The sequence below is a fragment of the Ostrinia nubilalis genome, chromosome 25 (assembly GCF_963855985.1).
Source record: "Ostrinia nubilalis chromosome 25, ilOstNubi1.1, whole genome shotgun sequence".
NCBI lineage: Eukaryota > Metazoa > Arthropoda > Insecta > Lepidoptera > Crambidae > Ostrinia > Ostrinia nubilalis.
This window is the reverse complement of record NC_087112.1, coordinates 11,177,401-11,202,914: the sequence shown is the minus strand read 5'-3', so window position 1 is coordinate 11,202,914 and position 25,514 is coordinate 11,177,401. Positions and strand designations below refer to the sequence as shown.

Here is a 25,514-nt window from a genome sequence, read left to right as displayed (position 1 = left end):
GGTTTGTAAGTTTTTGATTGACGTTTCAAAATTGCTCGACTATACTCCCGAACTGTCATTTTTTGTCATTCACAGATTATAAAAATATTTAAATATTCAGATTTTTGACGTTACCACTATCTGCTGATTCGAAACTTTAATCAAGGTAAATCCCGCCCCACGTTTAACGGTCTTCTGAGTTTAAAGACTGGGCGATCCCTCTCTGCTACAACATTAGATGTAACTACGCAACATTTTTCTTCTCATATTACACATAATATTTCTATCGCAATAAGTTTTTGGTTTGTGGGACGTCCACCTACAACAGGGATGGCGAACCTTTAAGTTTGAACGTGCCACTATTTAAAAAAAATTTGAAGTAGTCATAGACACGTGCCATTAAATTAACACCTAATGCTATCAAGTGGCACCACTGGTGAGTGACACGACCTTACTCCTACAATGGCACTAACTGATGAGGGCAAATACGATAGCTCATAATCAAAACACATTATTTACTATTGAATTTGTGATTGGTGGCGTGCCCAAAATATTATGTCATTGGTTCGCCAACCCTGACCTACAAGGTGGACTGACGACATCGTAAAGGTAGCAGGGAAGCGCTGGATGCAGGCTGCTACCAATCGATCAACGTGGAAAGCATTAGGGGAGGCCTATGTTCAGCAGTGGACGTCCTATGGCTGAAATGATGATGATGATGAAGTTTTTGGAATGAATAATGATAAAATAAACGTTTTGAATTTGAATTTGAAAAAGAAACTGTCGGACTTTCAGAGTCGCCGGGCGAGTACGGCGGGCCCGGCACGCCCAAGCCGAAGTCGCAGGACGTGGCGTCGAAGTCGCTGTCGGGGCTGGAGTCGCTGGTGGACCAGATCCCGTCGATAGCGGAGGGCCCGGGCGGCGGCGGCGGCGGCGGCGGCGAGGCGGCGGCGGCCGTGGCGGCGCCCGCGCTGCCCGAGTATGCGCCGGCGCTCTACCCGCCCTACGGCGCCTACTCCACGCCGCCTTATGGAAACAACGGGTGAGTGCGCAAACAAAGAACTTACAGAATGATAGCGGAGGGCCCGGGCGGCGGCGGCGGCGGCGAGGCGGCGGCGGCCGTGGCGGCGCCCGCGCTGCCCGAGTATGCGCCGGCGCTCTACCCGCCCTACGGCGCCTACTCCACGCCGCCTTATGGAAACAACGGGTGAGTGCGCAAACAAAGAACTTACAGAATGATAGCGGAGGGCCCGGGCGGCGGCGGCGGCGGCGAGGCGGCGGCGGCCGTGGCGGCGCCCGCGCTGCCCGAGTATGCGCCGGCGCTCTACCCGCCCTACGGCGCCTACTCCACGCCGCCTTATGGAAACAACGGGTGAGTGCGCTGACGCCGACAAAGAACTCACTGAATGATAGACTGGAGGTTCACCACTGAAAATGTGGATCTATTTTTGTAACATTGAAATGATTGTTGTCTGTGAACCATTTTTTTTATAGGTACATTGCGATACTATTAGCAAAGTTGACCCATGATGAATTTTAAGATTTTTAGTTTGCACGAAAATACCATACTCACCCCGCCCAAAATGTTGTCTCTTGTCTAGTTCATTATTTGAAAAGAAACAATTAATGTCACATGTTGTGAATTGGGTCTAGCTAGTCGCTCCGGGGAAATATAAGCTTTAAGATATTCAAGCGTCAACTTTGTTGATGGTACCTGTATGCATTTTATCCCAATATTATTCACTAGCTTTTCGCCCGCGTGGAATTTTGTCTGTCATAAAAAAACTTTATCGCATGCGTCCCTACTTCAAAAACCGGGATAAAAACTATCCTATGTCCTTTCCCAGGACTCAAACTATCTCTATTCCAAATTTCATCAAAATCGATTCAAGGATACAGAGTTGCGTAGATGGCTATTAGATAAAACGTTTTATTCAATTGACGAATATGGTTGATACACTGCTTGATAATCTTTACTACTATGCGCTTGTAAGTTACTACCTAGTTTGTAAGTGATAGGAGAATACCGGAAGAACTTAAAGTACTCCAAGGCCCTATATTTAAAAGCAGATCGACTTGCTGGCTTTTGGACAAATGTTTTTATAGTTATAAGGAATATTTTAATTGGCGACATTGATATGTATTAATTTAATTTTACATTGACATTTTCTTAATTATTTGACATACTATTGAATCCTGTAATTTTTGCACGTCTGCGAGCAGACTAAACACATGATCCTATTTAATATTGTCACCCTGTATTACTGTGTTTTTGGCAAATAAACATTTTGAATTTTGAATGGTTTAGGCGTGAAAACAAGACAGACAGAGTTTTTTTTTATTTCGGATATCTGAAAGTTTCGGTTACATACACAACATCCCTGTGTAAGAGTGTGAACGATGTTTGTTGTGTCCAGCTACGGCGCGCCATTCGTGGGCTACGGCGGCGGCTGGGGCGCGGCGGCGGTGATGCGGCCGACGCCGGGCTACCTGTCCGAGTGGCAGTACGGCTACACGCCCGTGTCCGCCGTGTCCGCCGTGCCCGCCGTGCCCGCGCCCTACGCGCCCTACAACGCGCCCTACTACAACGGCTACACGCCGCCGCCGCCCGCGCACCACCAGCAGGTACCATGTGAACACATGTCCGACACGCTGTAACACACCCCGACGCCGGGCTACCTGTCCGAGTGGCAGTACGGCTACACGCCCGTGTCCGCCGTGTCCGCCGTGCCCGCCGTGCCCGCGCCCTACGCGCCCTACAACGCGCCCTACTACAACGGCTACACGCCGCCGCCGCCCGCGCACCACCAGCAGGTACCATGTGAACACATGTCCGACACGCTGTAACACACCATGACTAGTTGTAACACGTCCTGATACACTGTAACACACGCTGATACGCTGTAACACACCCTGACATGCTGTAACACACCCCGACATGCTGTAACACACCCTGACATGCTGTAACACACCCCGACATGCTGTAACGCACCCTGACATGCTGTAACGCGCCCTGACTCGCTGTAACACACCGTAATAAGCTGTAACACACACTATAATGCAGTAACATACACGTTGTAACTGTAACACAACCTGACACGCTGTAGCTCACTCTGACATGCTGTAACACATCCTGATACGCTGTAACACACAATGACTAGCTGTAACACACCCTGATATGCTGTAACACACAATGACACGCTGTAAAACACCCTGACACATGTAACACCCTGACACATGTACCACACTGACACGCTGTAACGCACCCTGACACGCTGTAACACACGCTCATACGCTGTAACACACCCTAATAAGCTGTAACGCTGTAACATACGCTATAACGCGCCCTGACATGCTATAAGACACTAACACGCTGTAACGCGTCTTGACACGCTGTAACACGCCCTGACATACTGTAACATGTCCTGACATACTGTAACATGTCCTGACACTGTAACAATCCCTGGTGGTATAGTGGCTTGAAACGCAACACGCTTTAACACAAAGTACTGTAACACCCCCTGAAACACAGTCACTTGCTCTGATACACAATAATACACTCAGTTAACGCCATGACACTTATCTAAATGATGCTAATGCCCGGTCCGTGAGCACGTAGAATTTTGTCCAATGACCCCTAGCTACCCATCCTTATCGCTCGCGCGTAATTATATTGCTGTCGCGACTGTGCGACTGGCACCCGCAGTGTGTGCGAGCGCGATAGCAACATAATAACGCGCGAGCAATAAGGATGGGTAGCTTGGGGTCATTGGACAAAATTCTACGTGCTCACGAACCAGACTATAGTAACAAACACTGTCACGCCGTATTACACGCACCCTGACACGCAGTAAAATTTGGTTAAAATGAAATATTATTTCAATTTTATTATTAGTTCCATTATACTAGGGACTATATTAATTGTACTTCGAAGTACCAATGAAAGGATTATTTGTCAGGGGTGTTATCCAGACGCGAGATAATTTAGAAAACCAGAAATCGAACCCAGCCAAGTCTCCTTTCATACATGAACCTCCGCGCCACCGCTCCGGCTCCGGCCCGCGGGTAATATATTTTTATTATTGATTTTAATTTTCATTTTTTCTGTCGCTCTGTGCCGTTTCTCTCGAAAGAAAGCTATCCCAACAGGGATGATGACTGGGCAATGAAATCGAAATTCTATTTAGTCCGTCAGACAGATAATAAAAAAATTTCGGACACATATTTTTTAACTTTTTTCATAATCGAATAATTACAGTATATTGAGTTGAAATGTCGCGTGACGTCACTTTTGAGTAAAAAATCTATTCAAGCGTGACGTAACGCGCCATTTCAACTCGACGTAGCACTGTTATTATTTAATTACGAAAGAAAATAAAAAATATGAGTCTAATATTTTGTAATTATCTGTCTGACGGACAAATAACTGAAATTTTGTCATCTATAGTCTGGTCTGTGAGCACGTTGTCGCGCTCGCACACCCACTGCGGGCGCCCGTTGCACAGTCGCGATAGCAATATAATGAGGGCTATCGTTTTAGCGCTCACCAGTTGGCGCCATTGTAGAGTAAGGTCCTGTCACTTGCTAGTCGCGAAGACAGTGGCGCCAACTTGTGAGCGCGAAAGTGGTAGGAGGACTATCGCATTTGCAGTCATCAAGATGGCGCCACTGTAGAGTAAGGTATTGTCAATCGCCAGGGGTGTCAACTGTTAAATATAAAAACGATAGCCCTCATTACGCGCGAGCGATAAGGATGGGTAGCTTGGGGTCATCGGACGGGATTCTACGTGCTCACAGACCGGGCTTTAGCCTATTCTATTTCTGTTGACACCGCAGAACTGGCAACTTCGGTAAGCGCTCCTCGTAGTGCCCATGGTGACGGTGTGTTGGTGTTGCAGCCGCACTACCTGCCGGCGCCGCCGCTGCTCGAGCTGTACGCGGGCGAGCACGCGGCCGCCGTGCCCGCCGTGCCCGCCGTGCCCTCCGTGCCGTCCGTGGGCTTCGGCGGCTTCTGTTAGCACCGGACTGAGCGAGCCGAGGATAGCATAAGGGTTTTTTTACATTTTAGTTAGTGGAATGCGAGGCGCCGGCGCCCGGCCCCGGCGCGCCCGCGAATCTCGGCACGTTCGCGGCGTGAGTAGCGGAATTGGACTGATGTCGCTCGACCGGCGGCTCGACGCGGCCGCTGCGACTCGTGAGGCGATCGTCGTGATGTAATTTAATCTTCTTCAAACTGATGAGCTTAATTTGTAGGGTTTGTTTGTAAATATTGTACGCGTTCTGTTCGGATCCATCGCGCCTTCGTTTGACCGATCGCTGGACGCGTCGCAGGTTAGGTTCCGTCGAGCGCGCGGAGGCGGCCGATCGACTCGAATATTGATCATTATTATCGGAGGTGATGCCCGAGTTTGTTAAAAAGTCTTGCCAATGAAATGTTTCGCGTTCTAGTCACTTACTGATTCGTGTCGGCTAGTCAAAAGTGTAATATCGATCGCGTCCCCGCACTCCCGCACGGATCGCTCGAGTGAATCATGTTTTATCTAAGTCACAAGAACGGCCTATGAGATGTATGATGTATACTTTTTTATTTAGGTTTAGTTGTACGTCGCGAGTGTGACGCTATTTATAATTCAATTTTAGCATTTTTTATACATATTAACTATATTTTTACTGTCGCTACGAGGCGGCCATTTTGTCATCGCGGTCGTTGACTCCGGCCGGGAGGCGACGTGTGATACTGTTGGCTCAATTGATGGAAACAAACTCGTCGATCTAATAATATGCATAGACTCAATACACATGTCACGTGAAGTTATAAGATACGAAATGTGATGATTTTGTTCATTATAATTGTTTAAAAAAGTACAGCAAACTCTATTTATATTGCTGCTATCATTTCAGACTGGCATTTATTCTCATTATTAAAAAAATCTATGTCTGTTATTATTTTGACGTGTAAACAAAACGGCGATCACTGCCAGGAAGAGTCGTCCGGAGTCAGCGGCCGCGCCGCATTGCCATGGACTCCTTGCATTTGACTAAACGTTACCCGATCAGTTACATAGCTTCGGATCGCTAGTGATAGCATAATTTTACATAAGATTTATAACCTATATTTTATTATACACGCGCCATTTTATTGTAAGTCTGTCGCGCCGCGGAGCTCGGTGACAATTCTCACGATTCCGCGATTACAATGACGCAAACTTTACCCGAGGCAGAAAAATACATATTTTACCTTTTTATAAAAAAAAATAACACAGTCAAGTGCTGTAAAAAACTGCTGTTGTAACTTTAAATTTATGACGAATCTGAGGTCAAATAGCAAACTTTTGATGTCGTGGACGTTTCGAACGTGCCCGCGCGAGCTCCGCGGCGCCCGACGCGCTAGGTTTAGTTGTGTAACGACGCATAATGACGTTTCAGGTGCTCATGGGTTCGATTGTTTCCTCGCAGTTGCCATTCGGCGCTCTGTCGCTTGTTCGAGGTCTTGTGTTGTTGGTCTCTCTCCCCGTCACGTGACCGGGCGTGAGGTCCACGGTCGGGGTTCCGTCGCGACCCGCTAACGGAGATGTGTTTCTACGTTAAGCGTTAATGAGGGGTGGTTTTAAAAAATCTTGTACAAAATTCTTAAATTAGTGAAATCGAATCTTTTCTTTGCACAAACGGTGAATAAAAAAATCTTAAATATAGGCTAAGAAACGAAATAACATACGTAATAAAGACATATACGTTAATGCTAGGTTTACTGGAAAGAATTTATATTGTAGTGTTGGGTGTGTCGCCGACCACACCGCGGCCCGCGCTCCCGTCGCGGCTCTCGACTGATCTGAGTGAGAAATTACGTCAATTTAGTAAAATTTATATTCCTCAAGATTATTTTCTCGCTGAATGGGGTGGTTGACTGGGTTCTTCAAAAGTTATAAAAAAATATTTTAGGCAAAAATCTTCTTCGAAGTTTTCGAATGCTAAAAAAGTAAGTCACCGTATTTAGTCAGCAGACGTGGCAGATAGGCGTTTAATTTTTTCTTCGCTCTATCTCGCAAAGGAATTCGCCACAAACGTCCGAAGTGAAGCGTGGGAAACTACCCTGTTGCGTGATGCGTTTAGTTACCGTTCCTCCGGCGGGAGCGCGCGCCGGGAGCTGAAGCGCCGTGTCGCCGGCCGGCGCCCGATGCTGTGCGCGCGCCATACACAAGTAGTTGCGGTTCAAGTTTCGTTCCAACTTTGCAAATTTAACAAACAAGTTTTTAAAGTGTTCTAAAATTACTATTGGTAAAAACACTATCTTTGTTCGAGTGCGAGGAGTATTACTTAGGCAATAAATTATATTTTTATTGTATGTTACGTTGGGTAACGTAAAGATGCGATGTATAAATTTTACTAAAAAACTACTTTTGTATGGGGCTCGCACACCAGGCGGGCTTCGAGCCGCGCCGCTTCGACACGTCTTGTTTCTTCGTCTTTCAGAAGGGAAAATTATAAGTTAAAATGAAAATGAAATCAACAGGGTATTTAAGATTGCTTAAGATTTATTATTTTATATTTATTATATGATTTTTGTGTGCCTCGCGCAATTGTGTTTAGTGTTACTGATATTTTTTGAGGATAGGCGACGAAAGATCGCGGACGGCAGCTTACGAATCCGCACGAATGGAACTTAATCACTGTGTACTTAATAAAATACAACCCATATAGGGAAAAATAAACGCTGAATGTTTAGTTTTTATTAATAGTTTAAAAGTTATTGAGGTAATCGAAGTGGATATCCCAAATATAAGTTGGGCTTTGTGTGAAGCGTGTAGCGTGCGCGCGCCGCTGCCGTCCGCGACCGCGCGCCGGCGCCGACCCGCCCCCCACAGGCTGCAATTAACTCATGTTTTTTTATTCATTTTAAACAATAATCAAGGTAAAGGAAATATGTACCGCTAATTTCAAAAACCACAGATAATAAAGCTATGAAAATATGTAACAGTATAATACCATATTATCAAACAATGCGGTTGTGACAGTTTTACGTACATTCCTGAATTAAAGAAAAATCTTCAGTGTTTCAAATCAGTAAAATTAAAGTAAAATCTAATTTAATGTTTGTTGGCTCAAATAGTCAAATTACTTTACTTTTAAAGTAACGGGATGTCAATTTGGAAGTTAAAGATATACCTACAACTATGCACCAGTAAATGTTTACCCGCGCCGCCTGTGAGGGCCGCGTCACCGCCGCGTCACTTGCGTTTGTACATAATGAGTGCTTTATTACGCTTTTGATATTATATTTTTATTTAAGAGCGTTTACGCCGTTTGGCGCAAAAACAGTACTTTTTCAACTCGTTACAATCATTAACCAGTAATACTACAAATATGTTATAGGCATAAATAGTTAGGCAATTTCGTCGTCTAAATAGTTAATTGAGAAAATATTGCGATTAGTTTAGTATTTAAGAATTCTATCAAGATAAGTTCACACAGGTTTTGTAAATTTCCACTTTAGCGTCAGTTTACAAGCTGAAATTTTTATAAAAATACTGTGAAAACGATTTAAAAAACATTTATATCCTATAGCATAGATCCTTGGGCAAATAGTTATCTGAGAAAATTTTTAGATTTAAGCATTTTACAATAAGAAATCACAAATTAAAAGAACGTGAAATACCCAAAAATCAAAGTGATTTTTTCACCAATATTCTTCCTTTATTCAACATAAAAATAGCTTAATATAATAAAACAACATCTTCTTTAAAATATTTACTTTGAAACGATATTTAATTCATTGTTATTGTTTTGCTATAAACATTTGAAAACTATTAAAAAACGCCGCGCGCGAATCATTTCCAATGATGCCCCTTGAAACGCCGCGCTTCGCGTAAACGCTCTTAAATCTACATTTATATTTCTATATTTTTGCTTTTGTACAATAACGAATACGTGTGATCGAGTTTTGCGTTTGGTTTTTCACTTGGCGATCGCGTGGCCGTCGTTCTTTCTGTTTCGAACTTAAATCAATCTTTATGTACTTACAATAATTGTAGTCTGTGATATTTAATCTTGTGGAGTTATTTTTACAGTAACTCGTGAATTTATTTCTATGAAGAGGTTTTCATCAGTTTTCATCATTTGTTATTTTTAGATGAAAAGGCCAGTGAATTTAAGTAATGAATTTTTGAAGAGAGGAACGACCGCCCCGCGACCGTCTGACGTATGTTGCTAGATAATTGAATTTGGAAATGGTGTTTTATTATTGTTTGTGTTGCCCGTGACCGAATCGCTCCGCCGTAGGGAGCACTATCAACGCGGCTCGCCAACACGCTTGCCGGAATGATCTCAAACTAATTAGACGATTTAAGCTTAATTGAATGTCAGATTGATTAGTTGACAAATTTTGATTTGTGTGTTTAGTTTACTAGAACTTGAACGGGGAGTTTATGGTCACGGGCAACATGTTAAGCCATTGGTACGTTTCGCCAGTAATCTCAGTTGTAAACAAGGCCTACGCGCGCTGCCGGCGGCGCCACCCGCGCCGCCCGTCTCGAATACTTGTGATTGTTTCTACTTCACGCTATCTATTGAGTTAGTTGATCTACCCTGATCTTTAGAAGGTTCGTTTTAAAGTCTTGGATTAGCAAATTTACTGTCAAATTGGTAACGGCGGGTGGGTAGTGAATTGTGATCACATTTGACAGCACATTTCCTGGTCTCGGGTGAGATTAGGCTTCTAAAAAGCGGGAGTAACGTGCCAGAATATTGTCTACAGAAGAGACACGTTAGTTGCTACAATCGACTAATTCACTAGTGTCATGTGATGTAGTCGTAAACGTCGCTGCGACGCCGACGCCGCCGCGCCGCGAGTCGTCAGTCTAGTCGGAACGTGCGAAGTACAATTTGTAACGAACGCACAATGCGAATAATGGAATTGAGAACGCGGCGGCGTCGGCGGGCGGAGCGTTTAATTTAGTCTTTACGTCGTAGTTTCTTTAACAATATTCCTTCTGCAACGGAGTGCAATGGACATCAGCGTGTCGCAACACGGCGGTCGTGCGGACGACGCCGACCGCTCGGCGGTGCCGGGCGCACTCGAGGTAGGCGTGGAGTCAGGTCGCGCTGGACTTACCCGTAGTGTAGCGTAAGTCTCTATCAACGAGTTAGTGTTAGCGGGGGCGGGGCGCGCCGGGCGCCGGGGCGCTCCGCCCCCTTCACGCGGGCCCGCGCGGCCGGGGCCGGGGCCCGCCTGCGGGAGCTATGCAAGGAGCGTTAGGGACGAAACACAATGGTGTCATTTACTTTTTTACGGATTTTGTCGTTTCGTTCCCGCGCCTCCTCGCGAGCGTGGGCCCGCAGGCGCCCGCCGCGGCCGCGCCGGCTCGCGCCCCGTTAGGGTTGACCAGTGTATGCATTGAGTCGCTCAACTATTTGTACAGTATGTATATTTTTGTAAAATTCATTCTAACCGGTGGCAATATTATGAAATTTAAAAATTTATCTCTAATATTAAAACTTAGTACAATTATTGTTATTTAATAATTTGATCATCAATTCTGTTTCTGAGTTTTCACTCGATCGTCGTCCCGAACTAAGAGTATGAGTCGACACTGAAGCCTCGATAAAAGTGCAACTTTGATTCTGTTATCGCTTGCTGAATCCGATGTGCCGGCGGCGCCGTAGAGTTCCTCGGGCGCTCCGCTGCGGGTGTGACTTAACGGCTCTCGGTGCGGTCGACAGTTCCGGTTCATAACGACAGCATAGATAACCGAGTCAAGGTTCGGTTTACGGGTCGAGAGTATAGTTGCACGACTCACGAGCTCGCACTGGAGTCGAGCAGTAGTTCTGGCGCCGCGCGCGTCGCTTGGTTGTGAATTAGTGTCGCTTGTGCCCCTCCCTCCCCCCCCCCCCCCCCTCCCCTCACTCCGTCACCGCAGCCTAGCACACGTTGAGTGTTCGATATCGCAGTATTTTCGTGCCAAAACACACCGATGCAGGTACTACGAGCAATAAAGTTACATGTAGTCTAATGAAAGCAATAAACTACGATTGAACGCGTTGCCTAAACTTACTCACGATTCGAATCGTAGAAACCTTTGCGACTCACTTCATTGTAATGTAGACGTCTAGTGATAAATTTATTAATGTGAACGCGAACGTGTCTGAAACATCTGCGATATACGAGTGATCATGGAGATACTTAAATCGACTTAAGGCGACGGAGTTCGGTCCTAGCTCAATTTTATTGATACTTTATTATTAATAATTATTATATTATATTTGTACTTGCTTGTTATTCGCCGTTGAACTGTAGTTGTTCGACCCCGGCGAGCCCGGGGCCCATTCCCCACCTGCAGTACTCGACATCTCGCATTTGGACTACGGTGCTTGTTTCTAGGGGGCGCGGCGCGGCCTCATATCCCGACCCGTCACGTCGCCGCTTCCCTGTACATAGTCCCAGCGAGAGGTGCCGGCCCGCGCCCGCCGTGTCCCCCGCAGCGTTTAAAGTACAATTTATTGAATACCTTAATCTCTATTATTAATTAATGATTATACACTATTGTCACTGTTGAGCGATGCCGCATGTTCTCACTCGGCCGAGACCGGTTCGTGTCCGTTTTCTATATTTACGCTAGCTATAACACTAAAGTTGATATGTTTGTACAGTTTTTATTGATACTTCTCGTAGTGGACTAAGCAAAAAAAAATATTTTTAGTATAATAAGATCTAATCGAATTACATCATAGTGTATCATAAAGTACTCGAGGTCGTTTTTCAAAATTTCTTTTAACTTTGTATGAGAACTTTCGTGAGTTTTAATTTAAAAATAATAATAATTAATGTCTCATCTGAAACTGACTCCATGGAATGTAATTAGAATTTAAACAGGAAGAATTTTAAATAATGAAATACAACATAATAACGGTTAAGTATGTATTATAAATAGTGGTAAGGTAAAAAGTTATTAACATTGTATGGAAAAATTGTGACAAAATTATAGTCATTTGTAATATTAAGTGTTGTTTTATTCATTCCAATTTTTATTTACTTAATAATATTAAGAATACGAAAGTGAAAGAAATAACACATTGGCTGGCTACTTTGTAAGAGTTACTTGGTCGCGTGCACAATCTTCGTAAAATTAAAGTACCTACCTACCTACATAATTTGCCTGAGTTTAGGAGGAAAGGGGAAACGAAAATCACTGTATTCTTTTATTCAATTATACCCTAAAATAAAATGACACAGAATTTGGATAAAATGAAATATAATAAAGTGAAAGAAATCGTGTCTTGGGAGCGGCCTTTGTCCAGCAGTGGACCTCAATTAGTTGAAACGAACGAACTAAAGTAAAAGAAGAAACCTTTATACTGCGTTACTTCAAGATTTTCCGCGGGAAATCTTAAATACCATAGACAATTTAGTAAAAGTAGCCAACTAAACATTTTTTGGATTTTCTACATTCTCGTTCTGTGTATAATATTTTCTTAAAAATATCTATAATTCAAAATATTTAGTAAGTAAAGTGTAGGCCCCACCCTTCTGGCGCAGTCGGGTAAATAATATAGGCGCTCGCTACCACCACTTCGAAACAACATCGGACATGGGAAGAAACTTTTAGTTTTGTCTGCCTCTTTTTCAATTAGTTTGGTAAGCTATCTTGGGGCTTAGCCTATAGGGCTTAGCCATACCAGCCATACACACTTCATTTTAATACCCTTCTCCCTACCCATAGACACGAAATAACGATTACCGGTAATTTTATCGTTATTGTTATTTTAAATAACTTTGATTTTGTTGAAATGAGAATAAAGAAAACTAAGAATTTAATCATAAAATCATTGGATTATTTACATGGGTACATATTGAATTTTTTTATTCTTTAAAATTTAGTCAGTGACGTGATATTGTTATGCGACATGACTGTGAGAATTTATGGTACCGCATCTGACAAAGGACGTCAAAAGCAAAATAGAGTTAGTAAAAAAGTAAAAGAGTCATTTAGTTTGCACAAAATTGCTTAGACGATTGAAATATTATTTTAGCTACAAATTTAAAGAATTTAGTAAAACCAAAGTTCTAAAACATTTAAAAACTTAACATTTATCAATCGGTGTTGATTAAAATTTGAATTTTCCTTATCAAGTCGTCAAAATAATCGAGACATAACATTCAAGTATTGTGTGCATTGCAAAAGACCTAAGTTTGATGGCTTTGAGTACCAGAGACAATTTGAGTTGACGAGAGTCTCCAAAAAGATCGGCGGATAGCCTGTAGAATTCGGTGTGGATTGAGATGTCGGATATCGGCAGCGGAGACGAGGCGATTACTAGTCAGAGTACGTATTTATTAACGCCTTGAGAGTGTCTGGAACGCGCTTCGTTTTGCCCCGTGGCCGTGCGACAACTCGAAAGTCGTCCCGTGCAGTCCTAACGTTCAAAAGTAAATATTTCATTGTTCCCGTTTCAAAATGGCGAAGCGGACTCCGCTATATCTCAGACAGTGAGGCCTCCGAGGGGACCTCTCACGGGCCGAGCCTCCGGAGAGCGGGCGGCGGCGCGACAGCCCGCCCGGGACCGGCTGCGACCGACCGCCGGCGGAGGTTGACGACCTATCGATTTTTTTGTCTGCGACCTCTCGTCGGCGGGCGGGCCGTTGTCGGCGGCCGGGGCAGCGGGAGCGCTGCTGGCCTGCTGCGGAGGTGAGCCGGCGCCAGCGCGGACAGTCGTCAGCCGCGGCGCCGCGCGCGTCAGCTGAGCGCTCGCGATGGCAGGTCAGTGGCCGCTGCTCCCGCTCCCGGCCTGTGCTGCTCTGGCCTCGCCCGCCTCCCTGATCTCATTACATCCCGATTGTGCCACGTCTAGCCTTCCCTGACGCTCCAAATCCCTGTGCAAGCCAGATAACCTGTCAATGTGTTGTGTTTCTTTGTTCCATCTGCAAGTGTTTTCTGAAGTGCTGGAAGTGTTTGCGGCAGTGTTACCGTCAGTTCAGTGCCTTGTGTAGTGTATAAGTGCTGGAAGACTGAAGAATTCACAATTGTAACAAAGGATCAGCTGATTCAAGACAGTGTTCAACACAAAGAAACAGCATTCAGTGTCAAGATGAGATGGAGTTTCTAACTGGGATAGCTTTGTTTTGGAAGATTTGGGGTGCTTTCAAGATATACCTGCCAGATACAGATGACTTTGGGCACACTTGTGTTAACATTTGACACCATTGTAAAAGAAACAATAGGATATCCAGTGTTCAGTGAGTATTGACTAGTCAAGGGAAAGTAAGTTTAGCTTTTGTTTCTGCATCAGCTGGAATTTGCTTGCAAATTCAATTAAGGTTCTACAGTGGAATTATTATTGATTTGTGATGACAATGGGAATGGGCAATAACTTAGTTGCTTAGACATTGTTTTACTTTAAGATCAGTGGCCTAGCTAGATTGACTAACCAAAGCAACCAAATTTGGAAGTTATGTGTGTCGATGTTGACTTGTTTATGGTGAGATGATTGTCTACGCAGCAAGGCCAATATTTAATGTGTTACATGTGCATTAATTTTCTGAAAAAACTACCACTAGTTAACATCGGACACAATATTGAATTCTTAAGATTCTTATTAGACTTGTATAGTATGACTTTGTAGGGAGGTTTTTGTCAATTTCTAGAACTAAAAATATTGATGCACATTTATTAGATTTTGGTTTGACTAGGCTCATAAGCCTTAGGTAGCTGAGGTGTGCCTAATTGTAATGCGTTGAAGACCAGCTGCTGGAAGCTTGAGCTGTGTGTTGCTCTCAATTGAGCATTTTTCTTCTGGTATTAATTATGTCCTACAAAATTCATTCACAAAATTCAAACAATACAAGACCCATTGTCTATTACAAATTATGAATGAATGTGCAGCAAAGCTGTGCTGGTGTACTGATCCAATTGTGATTTTGTTTGTGAAAGAGACTGATTGGATCTGAATGAAGATTAACACTAGCTTTTGTCTCATAAAAACCCAAAGGTGGTGAAGTTGGAGATGAAAATCTGTTTATAGAACCCATCATCTCTAAATCAGGGATATGAAAATTCATATTATTTATGAATTGGGTTTGCCTTTTGCATGAATGTGTTTGAGTTTTTTCAAATCATGGATTGGGGATGATTTTAAATGATTCATATTTACAAGTTGCATGTTTAATTACATTCCCTTATGACACTTGCAGCTAAAAGATAGCTAGCTAGGCTGCTCCTTCACGATAATTATTCTATGAAGAAGAACTTGCAGGCACTAGCTAGTACAAATAATGTACCAGACATCACACCAATTGCCATGAACTCAAAGTAGCCACATCCTCGTGAAACGAGGTAGGAGGCATGATGATGGATTGATTGCGTAATGGCTGGAATAAAAATACTTCATAGAACTGTGGGTTTATCCCACTACAATAAAACAGGCTTGAATATATCCATAATCAATGAGATGTATGCCTGAAATATTTGGAATGAAAATGTACGCTAGATAAAATGAAATAAATGCTTTTGTCTTATTATAAAATAGTAAAGACAAAAAATCTTTTGCCTTATCAATAACATAGTTCAATAGTTTTGACTGTAATGTAAACAAACAAATCATTACAATTTTTAGACGAAGAGCTAGTTATCCCGTGGTTTTAGTTCTAAATGGTTTGTCTGGTCAGTGTTGGAGTAACTGGATTTGTTACCTTTTTTGTTATTTTTATCAGTTTTTAGATTGTGTTGTTTATTGTGATGATTGCCTTGAATTGCTCACTCAAGGTCAGAGTGTCTGCTATGTTGAACATAAAAACTGGCCAAGGGCGAATCATGCTTGTATGCAGAGGGCTCTATAGCTTTTCAATGTGTCACATATTTCAATGTGTCAAGTACTTATTTGTACTTTATATGAAAACCAACATGCTACCATAGTCCATGCTGACTTTTTTTTTACCCGACTGCGCCAGGAGGGTTATGTTTTTTGGAAAATAGTTGTACTCACATAAAAAATACTTCCTATTTTTAACCAGGGTTCGAAATTATCAAGATAATTACGCTTCGTGATAATTATCGGATAATTATCAACAGTATACATACAGGGTTCCAAAGGATAATTATCATGATAATTATCGTGATAATAACAGATAGATAATTATCGGTTGATAATAACAAAAAATGCGCTCGTGAAAATGTACTGTATTCGAAGTTTTCGAACGTGTATTTCCGCACTTGCGTCTAGTGGTGGGCGTTAAACAACATAGATACCTAGTTATAAAACCTATCTTTTTGCTCCACAATGTTCACTAGATATGGATGGAGCATCAAAATATTGATCTATACTCCAAGTTTTATGCGACTAGCGATGGATAACTTGACAACAATCAGCAACCAAAAACATAAAGCAACATTTGCAATCAGAATTTCTTATGAAACAATATGACAAATGTATCTTATACTGTTGATAATTATCCGATAATTATCTGATAATTTCGAACCCTGAGTATAAGATACATTTGTCATATTGATTCATAAGAAATTTTGATGTTACATTGTTTCAAGTCAAGTTATTTTATTCATGATGAATGAGAATGTTGCTTTGTTTTTGGTTACTGATTGTTGTCTTAGAAAACTTCGAATACAGTTCGCGTTTACGAGCGCATTTTTTTGTCATTATCAACCGATAATTATCCATCTGTTATTATCAAGATGATTATCATGATAATTATCGTGATAATTATCATTGATAATTATCCTTTCGAACCCTGATTTTAACTATCTTCAAAAAAAGGAAGGGTTCTTTCTATGTTCAACTGTATGTATTTTTATGTGGGTATATTAATGTAGTATTTTCAAAATACATATTATGCACAAGAAAACATAAATTATTTCATCAACATTTACTAATTACTTGACATAATAAAGGTTCCTTTGACATAAAGTTATGTCTAAGCAGAGTATTATGGCGACTAGACCATGGATTTACATCTAATGTGATGTACCTGTTTATGAGTCGTGCTACTCCGTGTATTCCGGTACTCGTCTTCAATCGCACTAATTTTCCCCCGGCGAATTCCGAACCCGCGACCGCAAAAAGTTGCAAATTCATTCCCCAAAATTGAAAACGCGTGCATCCTTTGGGAAACCAATAGGTATTTGTACAAGATTCAAGTATACCCGACGTATTCAGAACTCTAAAAAGAAAGGTATTAATCTGTTTTTTGAAAAAATAAGTCCAGACGTTGACTAATCTGCCGTCAAAAATAATTACTACGCTGCGCTCAATATGCTAGAACCGTCTAAAATTTTGAATATTATTATTTATTTTACTAACTGCGCAAAATTGCAGTTCAGGTACAAACATCGCATTTAATGTCTTAAACAATTACAGGATTAACATACGAAATACGAATCTTATATTATGCATGTTTGTATTGAAGGCAGTCCTTAATTTCGCTATCAGGAAGCACTGAAGCTGGTTTTCAATTGGGTTTCTTCCAAATTCCTACGATGTAACGAAGGCGGCTTTCCTACATGATTGCTATCAACCGAAACATTATTGCATAATTGTAACACGTTCCCCTTCTCCGCCTTTTGCTTTAACGCTTGGTTTGGCAATGGTCATTGTTCATGCCAATTTATTCTGCTAATCAGGACCCATAACGTATTCGGAAACATTCGCGAGCTTGAGGGGCGCGGGGCGGAGGCCGGGGTCGCTCGCGGCTTCACATCACATACATGTCTTTGTTTGGGTCTCTTGCCTTAAACATATTAATTACCATAGAAACTCGCTTTACCAGAAACTTAAAAGGTATTTTTGACGGAAACATCCAAGTTAACATACACGACATTCTTAAAAAATAAGTTCTAGCTTTTAATTAACGTTTAATCGAGTGCATCTTTTATGTCATACAATCTTTCCATAAGTAATTTTCTTGATCACACAACTACTAAGCATGTCATCCTTAAAAACCTTATATCTCGTGGGGAACCCCTGTCTGGCGAGTCGCAGCTTGGTTCACTGTCAACCGACCAATAAGTATTCCAGCCGTGGTCGGTTACGAAAAAACGCAGGTTTCACTTTTTTGCGCGTCTGGCTCGCGTCTGTTACGCTTACGATATTCCGTCTGCTGCCAATGAACTGCCTTGAACCACTTACATAACGACGCTGAAGTGTCTCTCGCCTCATGCCTTATTGGATGCCTCTGATATTGTCCTCCTTTCATTTTGTGACCCCTGTCCTCGGTCTCACTCTCAACGTCTCAACAAAGTTAAAATATTAGCTTCTTTGTAATTTTTTATTCAACAAAATCGCTGTCCTTTCAACTTGCCAAAATTAAAAAGGTTAGTCTCACACGCTAAGGCAATGATTTATTTTATCATTAGCTAGTCTAGTCTAGTTACCTTCAATCCTCAAGATGTGTTCTTGAGGAATTGTTCATGCACAGTATTCAGTCGTGATGTTGCCGAGATCCTGGGCATTTTTACAGCCGCTACATTTTTAATTTTTATGTTGAAGACCTATTTCGAAGTAGTTCATCGAATACTAAGTCTATTTTTAGAACACCACAAGTCTGGTATATGGGGCGCAATTTAAAATATTCAGAAATGATGTACGGTTCGTTGTGTCGTTAGCATTGCTAAAATAAAAACGATAGTTTTTTGGGTGTGGCGGAGACGCGATATCGCGATATTATAGGTAATTAAGGCAATTGATGTGTGTTCGTGGATCGCCTGATAGTGTTTGTGTAGGTGTGGGCTGAAATCTGGTGACGTTAATGTACTCGCACGTAGGTTTCGTATGTCATCGAATGCCTGGCGATTGGATTTGTTAATTCGGGAGATTCAATCGAGGCCGATAACCTCCGCACAATGGAAGATCGCACGCTGATGCGAAGTCTGTTATCCACGTGCTTGTACCTACGTTGATGTCTGCAATTTTCGAGAAGGCCAAATTGATGTCGGTCTTGTGGTTTTTGCGTTTCCACAAGGTCTCTTTCGTAACTTATTTCGCAAGCACCTAATAAGAGTAACCCACGGTTACTGCTCATAAGGCTTAGGTGTATTGATGTTTGCATTCTAATGGGGCTGGTGGCGTGCATTTGTTTTATATCGAGATGATTTTGGTGGTTTCACACTTATTTTTATCAAGAAAGCGCCAGTTTGCAACGTACTGCATCATTGACTCACACCCCTAAATCTAGCTTGCTTCGTTAAAGTAATAACTTTAAATGAACTTAATGCCATAAAGACATTCTCTGCCAGTTTACCTTCGGGATAAGCAGAAAATAATTATACTTCATTACTTTACCTTCGATTCGACGTTAAATTTTATTAGTATGCGACCAAATTAATTGTAATGTACAAATTAATCGATATGCAACAATGTTCGTACGCGAGTGCGCAGGACATGTCGCAAAGCTGCTGCCAATCAGTGCGCGGCGTTGCGTGCGCGCTGTAACGTGGCCGCTCCGATCACCTGTGACGGAACCATTACTGCTCTGGAATTATTAGTACACTATAGTTCTTGTAGGTGGACGCCCTTCGCTATCTTTTCCGGTACGAGGCCTCTACTCCAGAACCTTGCTGCTCCATCGGCCGTCAGTTCTTCTGTTTAATTGCATTCATCGTCATTGCGACGCTGTTATCTCCTTGCTGGAAGATCAGTCAACGATGGGTTTAATTCCCATTATCATATACCCTCTTTGCCCATTTCTCAAAGACCTTCACTCCCTTCACCCTTGGCCGGTACCCACTTAAAGTAAGACTTTACAAGCCGCCTGAAACATAATAATTATGTATCATATTTCTCAGTGTATATTCAGGCGTGCAATGGCCCAGTTACTAAGGTAACCGAACTGGGAACCAACAGTTGAAACGTATTAAAAGCCGTAGCGACTATTAAAAATGTAGGACTTACGGACATGGAACTAAGTAACTGGCGTAAATAGATAATGAACGGCTGCAAGAAAATGAAATAGTCCCCGCCGGGCGACTCAATTGATTGATTGGCTACGGGCGACTCGCGGCCCTGTATCGCAGTCACTTCAAGGTATTCCTAAACACCATCTGCCGACACAAGTTTTATCAGTACAAAAATGTTAGGTTAGGGTAGGTTAGGATAGGAAATGAAATCGTCCATGAAACGCGAAGACAGCCCGGTAATGGTCAGTCATTATCAGCAATTACAACCATCAGCATGAGAAATGATAGCGTATTGATGCGTAATTGGGTGCGATTATATCGTGGCAAAGAAACGTACAGCACCTGGAGTCATTACATGGTGTAATGGAGCGGAGTGGATGCAATTAAATGCAGCGAGTATTGCGTGGCACGCGTGTGATTGTGGCGCGAGCGATGCCCCAGTTGTGTGCTTCAGGCTGCTTCAGGTTACGCGGCGTGTTGCGAATATTGGGTTACGCAAAGGAGCGCCTTGTCCTCCTGTCGGGCTACAAACTTTAAACATTGTTATTCCACTTTTGACTGATAGGAGTTAGTCGCGCAGCGCCTTCCCTAAACCGTCTAGACAATTGCCCTATAATTACTCAATCAAAATGACGAAGCCGTCGTTCCCTTTTTTATTGTAGGTGATTGCTTTTGCTTTTCTTTGTTTTGTATTGCTCTTTTTCACACTAACATTAATTTTTCAGGATAAAATTGTAAGATTTCAGAAAAAGGACTTTTTAACATTTCATAGAGAGTTACTGATGCCTATGAAGCTATGATACCTGTTTATGATGCGATGGAGTGAATCATCAACCAGTGTGTGTAACAATTATAATACTACGCACGATACTAAAGGAATCCATTAAACGAAGGTCATTTTTGAAGCATTCGATTCCAAAATATATTATACAAAGCAGTAAATTTCAAATTTTCAAAGAGAAAATCAATGATGAATACACAACAGATAAAATAAAACAGCAAATGAGATAAATGACACATCTAAATTCACATTAGGACAAAAAATTGTTAAAAAAAACTGCCTCAAGCAAAAATGGTTTTAAAATGTGAAATCGGAAGCAAATTCACGCATGATCAGTTTTATTCATGCGCGCATTCATGATTCAATTCAAATTCTTCAAAAATGCCGGTGTATGAAATTATTTTCTGTTCACCATCTTGTGCCACTGTCCATTTATTTTATTTAGTTATGATTACATAAAGAGTTATTTACTCAAACATCAATATAAAACGCAAAAACATGGATTTTCACCAATGAATTCTGAAAGCTTATTAAAACGTATGTAACGCGTATGTAACCAGCATACATGTACACGCAAAGCGAAAGTATGAATTGTGTGAATGGGTAATATTTAGCGGGTACAGAAACCGCCAGACATACCAGACATAATCAATACGAGAAGCTTAACCTCTTGCCCTTTGAGGCCCAGCGCCTGCATTAGAAGAAGTTTAAGGATTATATGATTGAACCTGTTAATCTCGTCGGGGTAGTAGGAATATCTACAGTGGACTTGTGTAGATGTATTATGCGGGCGACTGTCACTGTACCCACTATCGATAAGAGAAGAAATCTCAAGCACTTAACTAAATTAAAAGTTGAGTGCCACCTGTTGGGTCTTGGGAGAGTTGGGAGGAGGTTGGTTCACTGAGCGCAGGATCCTCGGCAGCGATAAGCGAGTTCTAGTTGTCATCATTAAATCGCCAAATCTGTGTCGCTTGCCTGCTCGACGACCCGGAAAATAATTGGGAAAAGACTGGAGCCAGATTTGTACCGGACTCAAAGAGACCATTGTTTTGTTCTTTTTTAACAAGACGATAATTAAAATTGACAACGTTGCAGATTTTGATATTTTGAAGTACTAAAAGCGATCTGATTGTTAATTCGTATTTAAGAGAATAAATCATGTTTATTATGGAAATGGTGTTTTCATTTTCGAAAATTCTGTAATGATATTTAAAAAATCGACTCCCTCTTTGTTAAATTACCTGATACATTCATGCGTTTAAGCTCTCTGAATCCATAAAAGCAGCGGTGCTAGTAGTACCAACAAATTCTTCAAGCAAGCTTACCTCAGAGCACGGGACGTAAAGATAATATTTATCATATTCGTTTGACTTTTGTCCCGCGTGTGTATCATGAATGTGGTCAGTCAGTACCAAGCTGCACTATGACGTTGTAATCTAAATTATACTAATTCTCCAATTCGCGCTCATTGTCCCAATAGACACGCCTATCCTAAATATATTTGGAATATCGGTTAACCCCAAGGGGATTTGGATATACATATAATATTGATAAAATAATAACACACCGCCATTGTTTATTCATGATAATTTTACCAATCCTAACGTTTTGTTTGAACTTGCAGAATATCATGGTCAAGGAATGGACGCGGGCGGGAACAATTTTGACTCCGGTAAGTTTTTTTATTTTATTTCTATCTAGTACCTACTATACATACATTAAAAGTATACTCGTATTCATATTGCATTAAGCCCGTCACAGACTTAGCTATAATATACATTTAATATTTTTATAGCTAGGCATATTACCTACTACACATTTTCTATACTAATTTTCGAGAGACCACACACTCAGCTATAAATATATTTCTGTGATTATATGGTGTGCTATAAAAATATTAATATATATTATAGCCAAGTCTGTGACGGGCTTTAATGATTAAATAAAAGAAATCCTTAGCCTAGCCGTAGACCACCGACTTTTAGTTAGCCGATAGCTGGGCCCGATTCTAATTTGTATGAAGAATCGGCCGCTACCAAATCGGTGTAATGTTGCGGACATATGTTTTATACATTATGTTCATACTGATCAACAGCCCGACCCAACTACCGGCTGACAAAAAGCCTGTGGTCTGCGGCTTGCCTAAAACTGAACAGCGTAGCACGCAAAAAAATAAGGTCCTAATAATGTGGATCCTGTCCTGTTCGATGACTGTTTTGACTCAAGTGTCCTGTCCTATCCAGGTCACAGTGACAGCCTGGAAACTGTCAAAACTCTATCATTTTGTTAAACACTGAGCCTAGGCGCGGACCACCAACTTTTAGTTGGCCGATAGTTGAGTAGGGCTGTTAATCAGTATGGACATGTATGAAAGTGCGTGCGCATATTGCACCGATTTGGTATCGTCCGATTCTTCATACAAATTGAATCGGGCCCAACTATCGGCCGACTTAAAATCGGTGGTTTGCGCCTAGCCATACAGTAACTTTGTGCATGCATGACTCTAGGGCTTTCACCAGTGGTCCTAGAGTCGGTCAGCTATACACTGTCTGTATACGCACGGAATTAATTTAATTCCTTATTTGCTTGCCGCTACGGCATACGGCATGCGCCGCGTGAAATGCGTCGCCTGCAACTGCGCAGCCTAAGCGCTGATCCACCGCGAGCGAAGCTGCGAATTTTCTTCAACTCTATCCCAGCTGACCACTGTGCGTTCTAGTTAAACTCGTATGGAGACTTAAAAGATCCTGTAAGATGCATGATCTTAGGTAGGATACGATTCCGGAAAAAATGGGAAAATAATTAGTCAAGACAGACTTTTACGCGGGATGATTTTTCCGTTTTGTCCAGTCACAGAGAAGAAAAAGCTACAATTCCACAACCTAACTGGTGTGATCAGCTGCAAGTCTCTTCTATGATTGTGTAGACGTACAAAATTGCAAACAAGATTAGAGCTTATTAAAAGACGGTTAATAGTAGTGAGTTGAGTAAGAATAAATCCTAGCATAGCTTCGCTCGTTCTGGGTCTTGTGCTTTATGGTTTATACAAAATTGTGTTAAACGAATTCTGAATTATGTTCTTTATTTCTGCCGCCATCCAGGCGGGAGGTAGACTTGAATTTAAATTCGCATTACAATGTGTCGTGACGCACACGCTCACGTGTGTGAATCTAAAAGTTTTATTTGACGAATAAAAACATTACAATGTGGAAGAAACCCGTGGAAGGAGATAGCTAATGAAATGACATATGAGTAAAAATATCAACCTTTTGCCGCTTACTGAAAGCGGCAAAACTAATAAAGCGTTGTTCTATACCTAGACTAGTGACAATGATAAGTCCATACCATTGGCTGCATGTGGTGTATCGAATTACCTTCTATCAACAGCGGGTGGCGTATTTCCCAGAGTAAACAAGTCCTCCCACCCTGCGGTGTAAGCGGGAATATAAATCTATCTTACATGTATTAAAGCAGTAGAATAATATGTGATTATGTAAATCCACTTGGAAAAGAGCGTCGGGTATTATTTAGGGAACTCACAAAATTCTCGCCTTAGATACATAATATTTCTTTAACGATTAGATTTACTCAAGGCGTGCAATGTCCTCAGTTCCTCACCAATGTTGCAAACATTTTCCAATTTATCTGTCTTCTTCCTGGCAATCAAAACCGGGCCCTTCTGATTGATATTGACAACTTACAAGTATTCGGCCAATGGTACAAAATTTCCAGGCCAGGAAGGAAGGGGTTAAAAAAAACCTTCTGATTGAGAGAATGCACAATTAAATCACGGAGTGTTTGGTTCCTGTATAGTAGGGATACATGAACATCGCAGCCGGTATTCCAGAACTTAATCCTAAGTTCAATACTGATCGAGATTTCTAAGATTTCTTTATTCATGATAAGCAACGCATTAAAGTACTAAAGTTGCCAGCTTACCTATGACTATTTGAAGTTAACTTTGCATAATTGAAGTCTTTTTCAAGATACTGTACCTTTGGCTTCTGTTTTGTTTTGTTGCACTGCTTTTGACCTCGATTACCGCTTGAAATTGGCACGCCAAACTTCTACAAGCAGGCTCCATCTTTTCATTTTCATAATAACTTGGCATAGATCTAAAATGCACGCAGCCCTTCAGTGCTATTCGGTTGGATTGGTATCGATCTCGCTAATCAGCGGCCGATATGTGAGGCCTTGGTCGCTGCACCGGCGCGAGGTTGTTTTACTTAGTTTGCGTACGTGCGCTCTGCAATAGGCGCTGCGACTTCGTGTCGTCTCCCTCGCACCTACCGCATCACGCGCAGAGCGAGGGAAACGGATACAGGTGATTAAGTCGAAATCGCAGTAGGCCCTGAGGATAGGTTAGTGTTGAAATCTGTGCAGAAATCAAACCTGTGATAATGTTCCAAATTATGGATGCATACATATCAAGATAAGGAACTGCTGATCAGTATCTTAGTATTTAACGCATTGAAAATTAAATGTCAAAACTCTTTCTAGGAGTGCAGTGAATCCCCGAGAACTGAATATTGTATGTCTGATGTCCAATAGAGCAAAGCCGCTGGCAAATGCTAGTATTGGTATTTGGTCACTTGGTCTCCTTTTCATAATTATTGAAAATTTACAGGTCTTCACACCACTTTCGTTGACCGTTATTTTGAATTAGGTAGGCACGGAAAACTTCAGTAAAATAAAGCCTAATTATTTTTTCTAACTAAGCAACTTGTTTTAAAATCATTTTATGGAAACGTGTTAGTTTCTAAAATTAGATTAATCTTAATTAATTGTTGTATAATATTTATGAAAGTGCTCATTCACTTTGTGTTTGTAATTTCAGTGCGTTATTTATTATTACCTAT

At 41.7% G+C, this 25,514-nt stretch overlaps 2 protein-coding genes across 4 annotated transcripts in view; both read left to right on the top strand.

The window, feature by feature from the left end:
• The window catches only part of LOC135084125 (trithorax group protein osa), a 44,003-nt gene extending 35,744 nt beyond the window's left edge, over window positions 1-8,259 (top strand). Inside the window, exons 18-21 of the mRNA XM_063978869.1 lie at window positions 775-1,021; window positions 1,214-1,351; window positions 2,397-2,793; window positions 4,816-8,259. Coding sequence (XP_063834939.1) covers window positions 775-1,021; window positions 1,214-1,351; window positions 2,397-2,637 — 626 coding nt within the window. The 3' untranslated portion in view covers window positions 2,638-2,793; window positions 4,816-8,259. The remainder of the gene's footprint in view (window positions 1-774; window positions 1,022-1,213; window positions 1,352-2,396; window positions 2,794-4,815) is intronic.
• A 4,716-nt stretch (window positions 8,260-12,975) lies between these two features.
• LOC135084025 (transcriptional activator protein Pur-beta) overlaps window positions 12,976-25,514 on the top strand; it is a 40,300-nt gene continuing 27,761 nt past the window's right edge. For 2 of the 3 annotated variants that reach the window (XM_063978768.1, XM_063978767.1), the window contains exons 1-2: window positions 12,976-13,295; window positions 22,280-22,327. In XM_063978768.1, coding sequence (XP_063834838.1) covers window positions 13,253-13,295; window positions 22,280-22,327 — 91 coding nt within the window. In that variant the 5' untranslated portion in view covers window positions 12,976-13,252. Of the gene's footprint in view, window positions 13,296-13,639; window positions 13,731-22,279; window positions 22,328-25,514 lie in introns of those variants that run through there. The other variant, XM_063978769.1, reaches the window with a different exon arrangement.